At 42.3% G+C, this 10,537-nt stretch overlaps 1 protein-coding gene across 1 annotated transcript; it reads right to left on the bottom strand.

Moving 5' to 3' along the window:
• Nucleotides 1–6,363: 6,363 nt before the first annotated feature.
• On the bottom strand, nt 6,364–7,416 carry LOC310871190 (cytosolic 5'-nucleotidase 1A-like; the record flags this gene model as incomplete). The annotated part of the gene is made up of 1 exon (XM_083782679.1): nt 6,364–7,416. The coding sequence occupies one exon, from the start codon at nt 7,414–7,416 to the stop codon at nt 6,364–6,366; it is 1,053 nt and encodes a 350-aa protein (XP_083638805.1).
• Between the last annotated feature and the right edge of the window lie 3,121 nt (nt 7,417–10,537).

Genomic DNA, 10,537 nt, shown 5'->3' with positions numbered 1-10,537 from the left:
ATGCGTCTGTTATAGAGCGCTGATTGTCAAGTGGAGCCAGTGAACTTGACCGTGGCCGTTGGAACGAGATGAGACGGAGCCATACCAGAGCTGGAGCAAGTACTGCAGGTCATATTCGGAAGGGCCCAGGTTTACACCTGGGTTGTCTGTAAGTATCTATCCGCAGTACTTGCCAGTGCAATCCTGCCGTTGTTTAATTAGACATTGTCAGAACAGACGAACTGGCCTCATGAGGTGAGAAGAGAAGTACCAGGCCGATATCCCCCCTGCACATCTCAGAACATTAACCCCAGTACCTCTGAGCTCTTTCATTGCATATTGCACATTTGATATAAGAGAATTTTAAAGAAATTATTGATTAGCTTTTGATATTTTCGTTACGTGATTTTATTTTAGGGTTTAGTTTAGTTTAGTTTATATAGGGTTTATTTGTGGGATTTTAGGAAGTAGGACTTTTAGTATTTTTCAATTAAAGTTTGTATTTTATATTTGGCCAATTAGAGTGCCAGCTGTTGAGGGTCATTGGGACCTTATGTTCCCCATCCGCACCACCTGAGCACGGTACGACAAGTAGTCCAGTATCCACCTGCACATGCTTGGGTGCAGGCCTAGGTCTCTGAGCTTCATGTCCAGTCTTGCAGGGACAATTGTGTTGAAGGTGGAGCTGAAGTCCACAAACGGCATCCGCACATACCTGTTGTTGCTCCCTCTCTTGTCCAAGTGAGTGAGGGCTGTGTGGAGAGCCATGGCCACTGCGTCATCCGTAGATCTGTTTTTCCGGTATGCAAACTGGCATGGATCCAGTGTAGCAGGCAGGATTGAGCAGATGTAATCTCTCACTAGTCTCTAGTGAGAGACTACTCAACACACGGTTGAGTATTACTATATGTACAGTAAATTGTTGCAGCAGTCCATGAGGGCAAGTTGGGGTCAACTAGTTGTACCAGTGAGTGTCAATACACTGCATAGGTAACTGGATTTTCTTTTTACTGTGGTGTTTGAGAGGGGCTTGGATGTCTGTGGCTGTGCAGTGTGCATAGCCTCCTTGTGCCGTTCTAACAATAAGAATGGGCACAGGGCTGGGTTCCAGTGGCCTGATAGAGTGGAGGGCAGCACAAAGTGTGTTTATCATCTAAACATGCAGCCAAGTACATTGGGTTGAGCAGATATTATTCTGGTCTTATCAGGGAGAGTCACAAAGGGCTGGGGAGTGGTGTAGAGCTGATTGTGCAGCCGGAATGGATCCAAAGGAGGCCTGCCACTGCATGGGCCTGGTGCACTGCAAGCCTGTCTGTAGGGGAGACGTTCATGCAGACAACAAAAAATACACACCCACACATAATTCAGATGCCAATAGCAAAGGTATAATATAACTTGGATAAATGGTCTACTAGCTATATTGCCTACTACAAGTGATGAGCCTGCCTTTCTTTGCTATAGAGAGTTTTTGTAATTTAACCATTGGCGAGAACCATTGGCGAGAACAACGTCCGGGTTGGCCTACACAGAAAGACGGCTACCCTAATATGTCTCTTGTTTATCTCTCTTGTAACCTTACAAGGCAAGGCAAGTTTATTTGTGTAGCTCAACGGCAATCCAAAGTGCCTGATTTGAAAGCATGTATAACTAGAACTGCACTCTGTTGAGTGCCTACTTGCTTGTTGCACACAAGTAGGCCATAAATGCGCAAGCAGAGCGTGCAAGTACTGTAGACCGCTACAAACTTTCAAATCTCAGCCTCTCTGTGAAGGAACGTTTGCAATATTTAATTATTAGGTTTAGCTACGTACCTTGCTTTTGGAGGAGAAAAAGCAGTATTTTGAAGTATGGTAATGATTACGTATGCCTGTTATGGCAGTGGTGTCAGATTACATACATGTATACATAGGGGCATTACCTTTAGTCCACCCGACACTGAAACATGTCATCATTACGTCACCATCGTAAACCAATTATACCCTGGCATTGGTACATAATCTTCATCACGTCATGGGTCATCCGCGGAAAACATACCTGCACGGTCTGCTTCCGTATGTCCGGGGCCAGCATATGACGTCATATCATATGCATTCTAAGGGACATTGGTACATATCTTCATCACGTCATGGGACATATACTTCGTAGCATGACGGAAAACATACCTGCACGGTCAGCTTCGTGCCAGCATATGACGTCATATCATATGCTGGCCCCGGACATACGCATCGTAGCACCTGACTGATAACATTACTTGCACAAGTAACTAGATAAAGTGCCCCTCGGGGCACAGGTCTCCACCAGGGCAGGCCAGGTTGTGGCCTCCTGGTGGCGCTATAATAAGCCAATGTGAAAAGGATGCCATTTTTTCTTACGCCTTGGATGGCAATTGGATGATTTGATGCATTTTGTTCCAAAAATGTGTTTTGCAAAAATCTACCTGTTGGTGGCGCTATAACAGGCCAATGTGAAAAGGGTAGGATATATTCCTCAGCTTAGTAGGAAAGTCTGTGAAAGATTTCACGTAAATTGCATGCTGCGTTCATGATTTCAGGCTTTTTGTCAATTCTTTTGCCAACTTTGAAAGGCAATGTTAGCCAATGAGGATGGAATATGAAATATCGGACAGATCCGGCTTGAACACATGACTATAGAGATGGTGTGTAACGATTTGCGGGATATTTGGACAGAATTTGGAGGAGTAATATCAAAAAAGTGTTTTTCAAAAGTCGGCCTCCTGGTGGCGCTATAACAGGCCATTCCGTAAAATCGTTCGGATCCAGGGATTGTGCGTCAAAATTTGGCATCGACCGGATTAACAGTGCTGGAGATTAGCTGGTAACAGACGTACGGACACACGGACGGACGGACACGGACGTGCAAAACATACTCTCTCCACATTCCTTCGGCCTGGTGGAGACGATAAAAAGAAATATGCATAGGCTATTAAAAAAAAGGTAATCATGTAACAAAGGTTATTTGCGGTAGTATGGTTTAAATTGTCTAAGTTGTTCAAGTGTATTTTCAAAATACTTGAGTGTAGCGTATTTTACTGTAACCTTAATATTGAGAAAATTGTCATCTCCCTTCTGGTTCTGAATAATAATAAATAAAATCACACTCGTTTGTGGGGCGATCTTATCATCATAGATCATCTCATTCCGGCCAATCAGAATTTGCGTTCTCACCTTCGTTTTCAATGTTTGTGTTATGCAATGTTTGTGTTTACACAAACACTCAAAATTGTCCATTCATTGTCAATGGGATTTAATGTTTGTGTAGCACATAAAATATGGACATAGGAAAAAATCTGTGTATATTAAAAATCACACTTGTGTACTCACTCAGCCAATCAAATCATCACAAATGTCATTCATGCCTATCACTTTTGGGGTCTTCACCTTTCTGCTCTCACTTTTATCCTCAATATGTACTTTGCTCAGCCAATCAAATCAATCAGATCAGCCAATCAAATCATCGTGTTTGTGTTGCTGGGCATAGAAGGGGCTGGCGCCCCTCAAAAAAAGAATGGCACTAGGTTATATCGGGTGATACAGTGACAGTCAATCCAATGCAAGATCCCTTTGAGTGGCACTGCACGAAGCCAGTCAGTCCATTCATCATATTCTCCATGTTATCAGTGCATTATGTTGGGGCATGGAAAGTACTAAGGACTAATATTTACCATTCTGTGCCTATCCGTACGCAACTCGAGCTAACAACGCCCAACTCATGTAAAAAAAAAAAGAGAGGGAAAACCCTGCACAGTAGGGGAGTGGTAAGTAAAGCCCTGCCCTTCCCATATTCACAGATATCACTGAGGGCTGATTTCACCCAACACTACTACTAGGCACACCTTGTAGTACTACTCGTCCAATCCCATACCATCGGGGGCGGATCTCGGAATTCAAAAGGTCCTGTGTCTCGTCTGTCTGTTTTTCTCTCTCTTTTTTCTGTCTCTCTGTTCGACTGCATCCCAGCTGGGCTCTAAACTAAATCCTTGATTCCCTCACTTCTGTCTTTTCCTTGGATCTTAGTCCCTCCCATGGAGGATGCAGATCGAGGAAGCATGCCGAGCAGAGAGGAAACGAAGACAAGAGACAGAATTGGAATTTCAGAAGTCTTCTTAAAAAACGTCCATTTCTGATAACAACAACACAGCTGAACCACCACTTGTTTAGACACACAAAACCTGCTCATTGATGTCAATGAAAGAACAATCTCTAGGCTCTACTTATGCCACAGCTTAATTGACCCCGGCCACTACAGTTACCCATCAACATGTGAGTGCACAAACACAGTAAACACACATAACATACCATTGCCAGCTGTAGGTGCGGAATCATTAACATCATGCTGTTCAGCTTGAAAGATCTTCCTGGAAGGATAGGCTCATGTTTCTTCGCTCATAAATCTCGCTCCTAATTCTCAGTCTTTGCTGCTCCTTGGAGCAGGAATAAGACTTTGACTGTCAAAAAGGTGGATTAGAGTTGAACTTCGGTTGAAGCGAGGACAGAGGAGCAAGGAAACATCAGGAGACTCGGGATGCAGCTTCAATCTCAATAGCAAAATTCCAATACCTAAATCTCTGCTCACTTAATTGCTCACTCCTGCCTATTTCCGTAAGCCAGTTCTTTGTTACGCTGTGAAGAAAGCCTGTAATCTGTTTGTCCATTCAGTTGTTCTCTGTGCCTGTTGCTGCTGCCTTGTTTTGCCTGAGCTCTGTTTGATCTCTCTTGCCGTTTGGGTCCAACTTTGCAAACCTTAACTTATGATCCGATATTGGCCCCAGTGGAGAGAGTTATTTTTAATTTTTGTGTGTTTTTGTTTGCTTGTTTGATTTAGTTTTTTTAGTTATCAGTGTGCCCGTTTGTCAGCTGTTTGTTGCCTGTTCCTAAAGGCCCAAACAGGCATGATTTAGGCATAACAAGGGCTTGTGTTTTATATATTTTTTATTATTTAACTCCAATTCTATGATGGAAGTCAATAGAAGTGGAATCAGGCTGAAACCTTGCCGAAATGATGTCATGGAATGGCCACCTGAAGTCCAACATGGGAGCCATGCTGTTGTTAGACATGACCTATTCGGCTTTTTTACGACATTCTCTGAAAAGAGGACAAGATATCTACAAATAGGTCTACCTGTCTGTCTGTCCAAGGCTAATCTTGCAAACTGCTGGACCAATCACTGCCGACTTTCTTATGCATGATGCAAAGTAGTGTAGTAGTAGTAGTAGTAGTAGGTGAAGGAAGTGTCTCTTGATTGATTGAATACATTATTAGTCTTGTGCTTGAGATGGGGAGCGTGGGGTAAGATGAGACACTTTTTACTTATGTTGTCCTTGAGGTGAGACATGATATGCATCTGTGACAAAGGGCCATAATGTGACTTCTCAACAAAAAAAAAGTGGTCCATGGCTCATCCTGCCCCAGGTTTGGGAAAAGGTGATCCAAGTCTGATAATTAACACTTTCAGGTTTAAAACAAAAAAAACTAAATGATGTACTCATTTATCAAACATAGTTTCAAACAATGTAATAATTCATTATTAATATAATCAAGACTTTTCCAAATAGTATTGTTTCATTTCTTAAAGGTAACCTTTAGACTTAGAGGTATTAAACAAAGTAGTTTGATATTCAGAACCTTTTAATACTTGCAAACTTTCTTTGAGATGAAAGTAATTTGAGTAGAAAAATAAAATAAAAATAAAAAATAATATGAATAGTGATTAATATTAGGGGTTAGTTGAACCATTGGCTCAATATAATCCAGAATTTCTTCACTTTGCCTGGCTGTAGTCTAATACTAATTTTAAATACATGATTCAGATGGTTTTATACACTGGAAAATGACCAATATGATATTTATTTTTAGACCCGGATACATTTGCTTTGACATAACAGTCCTTAAACTGTCCTTACATGTAGAAAATGTACTTGACAGGCAAAAAACATTTCTTTGTGTTTAAGAGAATTCTTTCCATTTTACGCATGCGTTTCCAGACTTCACAGCCACCTAGAAATGGCTGATGCTTGCTAAGTCACACATGTACAATTGTCTAGATACAGGGACAATGTACCAATCGTAACCCGTTCTCCCCAACATTCTTCATGGTCCATTCTTTGCATTCTAAAAAACTGTGACTGACAATCTGACTGAGCATCCATGAGCATCATTATCTCCATGTTCATTAGTTGAAAATGGATGCATTAAGATCACTGTTCATCAAAAACACAATCATAATCAATGAACAGCTAGCAACACTGGCTGCCTCTCACTATACGAGTACTACTACACAATGACAGACAAAGGATGCTGGTGCAGTCAGAGGGACTGGGGCGAAATTACACATTTGAAGTTGTTATATTTTAAAATGTAAAAGGTTCAGGGCTTCTGAGAAAACATTTGGGGCTGCAGTCCAAGACGCCATCCTGTAGCTCCGCTCTTGCTATAGTGTCCAGAGGCGTTGGCAGAGGTGGTGGTTCCAAATGCCTTGCCCGCCTGAATGTTGAACATTTGGTCATCAAAGAGGATGTGGGGTTTTATCTTCTTCAGGAGTGGCTCTTTGGGAGCTCCAGCTGCGAAGAAGGCCTCGTCAATTTCCAGGCCCCAGCTCTTCAGAGTTTTAATGACACGGACCCCTGAGGTGGCTGCACTGCGCGCTGTGATCAGGAAAGTGCGGATGGGACAGGCAACACGCTCATCCTTGGTACAGAACTTTTTTTGGAGTTTCCCCAAGACATCCAGAAATCCCTTCAGTGGACCCTGGGCAAGTAGAATGTCCTCGTTTTTCTTCTCGTGTTCAAAGAACATTTCCATGCCACTTTGTTTCATGATGATCTCGGACTCATCTGAGAATATCATAGCATCTCCATCAAAGGCCACTCTCAGCTGGGTTTCACTAAACTCAGTCTCATAGTCGGGTGAGTACATTGTGGCCGCAGCAATGCCCACTTCAACTGCCTCTGTGACTTTCTCAGGGTCCTTGGAGAGGTAAAGGTTGGTATCGTAAGCTTTCAGGTAGCCGATGGGACTCTGCCCTCCAGTCATGCAGAATCTCTCTATGGTCAAATTGTAATGATTGATGCTCCTTATGAGTCGGACTGCAACTTCAGCATGGCTGTTAGTCATCAGGACAATGTCAAACAACTCCTCACTGTCTGGGTAGAGTTCCCTCAGCCTCGAGTTGACTGTCATCAATGCCTTGACAAATGGGAAAGAATGCCCTGGACTCAGAATCTCATCTTCGTGCTCCACCTGATAGGCTATGTATTGTTCGACTCCTTGATTCGCATAAATCTTGTTCTCTGCTGCCATGTCGAACAAGGTGCGAGGGGAGATGGCTACTGTAACAGCAAGTTTTGGGTCGGGTGGTAATGGTGACGTTGTTACACCAAAGTTGGCTTTTCTCGCAGACCATTCTTTATCCTCAATCATTTTTTACAAAGCTTTGAATCACTTGAAGGTGTTTTATGCTACTTCTCTAGTATTCCCTCTATCAATTAGACACTGGTTTGAACACTGATAGCTCTAAGGCTGTGACGTGCCTTTTAAGGACCAAATTCAGCAACAGCACAACAACACCACAACATCACCTCTTACGTCATCAATTTCAGCAATGGTAATGATCTATCTGATGTCTAGCTTCATGTGAGTGAGACTAACCTACATCTGAGTCGAACCAACAAGACCAATAAACAATCCATGAAAAAGCAATCAAATGTCTGCAAAGTCACCTCACAGCTACACACTAAAGACTTGGCACACTTCACACCTGTCTGTGGAACCCTTCATCCTTCACTCAGAGGCCTACGGAGCCTGTGACAGCAAGATACAAGCCAGATAGCAAACAGCCAGCTTGGCTCAAATAAAATGTTACTTAACTATTAAGGACACTTCTGTTGCTCTGATAGTGTTCAGAGAGAAAGATTGTTTCTGTTTCTGTAATGATAAAGACAAAAACAAATCAGCTTATTGTTTAGGTGTATGTGCATCACTTGAAGTATTTTTTACATATTTGTTTTGGTAAGCTATAACTTATACATTTTTAAGAGGGGTGGATGGGATGTTCTTTTCTAGCTAATACTATATTTTGAAAGCTGCAGTAATACTATTCCAGACCAAAAACAAGACGGGGTCTAATAATGGCATGGCCTACATGTGGATTTCAAACTTTGTGTGGCCAGTCTATGATGATAGTCAACTGTGATGTCAGTCCAGTGATTTCATCTCCATATTTGATTTGACTGTTATTAACTTCCATTATAAACTGTAAGTTTTAAAGTCGACGCACGTGCACAAGCACACACGCACACACACAGATGCCCTCTCCTAGATGTCTTGCCTCCTACAGAGCCATGCCGTTAAAATAAAAGGATCTGCAGTAAAGTAAATTATATTGTTACCGTAAGTCGTAGTCAATGGGCCGAGAATACCAGACCAGTCTGTATGGCCATTTAAATGCCAACAAACATGGGACTACAGGCCTTTCATTTTTCCAGCAGAGTACCAGCTAGCTAGAGCCCAACAGACTGTCTGGAGACAGCAGTGCATCACTGTCTGGGACCTAATGCCCTTGCTGTAAACAGAGCTTAGAGTGACAGGACAGTCACTGCCTTGCAACATATAATTACAGTGAAAGGTCAACAGTGACTCTGTCTGGTCAAACAATGTACTGAACTGTATTGTTCACATGTATTGTACTGTCAGACAGACAGATGTAATTATATGTGTTTTAAAACCTCTTATTTGTCTATTCAAATTCAGGAAACATTACTCCTATTCACAGTTACAGTCAAGATCAAATGGTATTTCAGCGCCCAAAGTCTAGAACTAGCAGTATAGTTTGAAGAGTGTTGCTTTTTCCCCAGATACAGGAAAACAATATCTTCAAAATGTCAATAGGATTTAGAAACCTGCTGAGTAACTGAGATAAGAGCAATGTGTGGCATGCTGTTGTGTGTATTTACTTCTAATATCTCACGCACGCACGCACGCACGCAGGCACGGGCATGCACATGCACGTACTCATGCACACAGTACACACGCATGGGCGCGCACACACGCATAACACATACAGGACTACATCGATTTTAACTGTTTTTCATATAATAAAGTGGTGGGAGGACCTTGATAGTTGTTCGCCATGATGAGACACATATGAGTAGTAGTACCGGTATCTATCTAGCTTTTATGGCAATAGCTAAAACAGCGTTTACCTGTTCAAAGTTTGCATTTTATGTGATGTTGTGCGTCTTTACTTTTTGCTTTCTGGCTTTCTGCTTTCTGGTTTTCTTGATAGGTCTGAATGTATAGCCAAAATAACAGGATACATTTTACAAGTGACAGGCTTCTGAGTAAAGGTGAACCCTTTAAGCACACTAACGCTATGCATTTACGTATGTCAATTAAATTATTGCCATAACCTGATTCTTCAAGTACCCAGGATATTAGTGTGCATGTCAACACTTCGACAGATGATCGGGGACCTCGGAAGACACAGTGCTACTCTAAAGCTTCAGCTAATAAACTCTGTAAACGCAGACCCTCAGAGCTGGAGTACTGTGGGGGTTTTAAACCACAAAACTAATCAGAATTGTCAGCTGTGAGAACTCTAAACCTTGCAGAGAGAGGGAGAGGCAGACGAGGGAATTAAAAATAAATCTGTTGTGTTAGTCTGACATTTAGTCAAACGACCACAAGGGAATGTCAAATCCACTGGGGTAGGGCCTACCCTACCCGGTAGACATATCTTCTATCCACCTAGTTATTTATCCATGGGAGAACGAATGAAAAACCTTTTAACCACGTCAAACCCTTAGGTTACTTTCGTAACCCTGATACTTCATCATACGGTGCCACGGTGGTGTTTGCAGATCTATAAGCTCACAAGTCACGATGCAACTTGTAGATCTTGTTCAGCTTGTAGATCGGCTATTTTAATAAAGAAAATGGATGCCAGGTTTAACGTTGTTAAATCATATTTGCGGTAGTCTATCTGCACTGGGGATTAGAGAATCAGTGATTAACCCAGAGCACATGTCAAGGATTTCATCAGATTAGAGAGCTTGAAATCAAGGGGCTTGTAATGAATCAATTACGTTTTCAGATTTGGCTGATTAAACCCAACAAAGTCATGGCCCTTCACTACCAGCAGACTACAATAACACAGCAGCAACACATTTATGTCACGTGTGTGTGTGTGTGTGTGTGTGTGTGTGTGTGTGTGTGTGTGTGTGTGTGTGTGTGTGTGTGTGTGTGTGTGTGTGTGTGTGTGTGTGTGGGGGGGGGGGGGGGGGGGACTGTTCCTGACTCTCTCTCTCTCTGTGGTTGCCCTTTGAATAGTACAAAGGTCAAATATTCTGTTCTTTAAAACCTCATTAACCTCAGACAGATGATAGACGTATAACATGGCCATAAAACTGGTCTGTGGAGAAAACCGGAGTGTGTGTGGAATACACTATAGGCTTAGACATGCATAATTTAATAAAAATAATTTACTAACGTATACCTACTGCAGCAGGGTAGTATTTGGTGGGTAACCGGCCGGGATCCAACA

Source organism: Protomyctophum parallelum (genome assembly GCF_964188405.1).
Source record: "Protomyctophum parallelum genome assembly, chromosome: 14".
NCBI lineage: Eukaryota > Metazoa > Chordata > Actinopteri > Myctophiformes > Myctophidae > Protomyctophum > Protomyctophum parallelum.
This window is presented reverse-complemented; position numbering and strand designations above follow the sequence as displayed.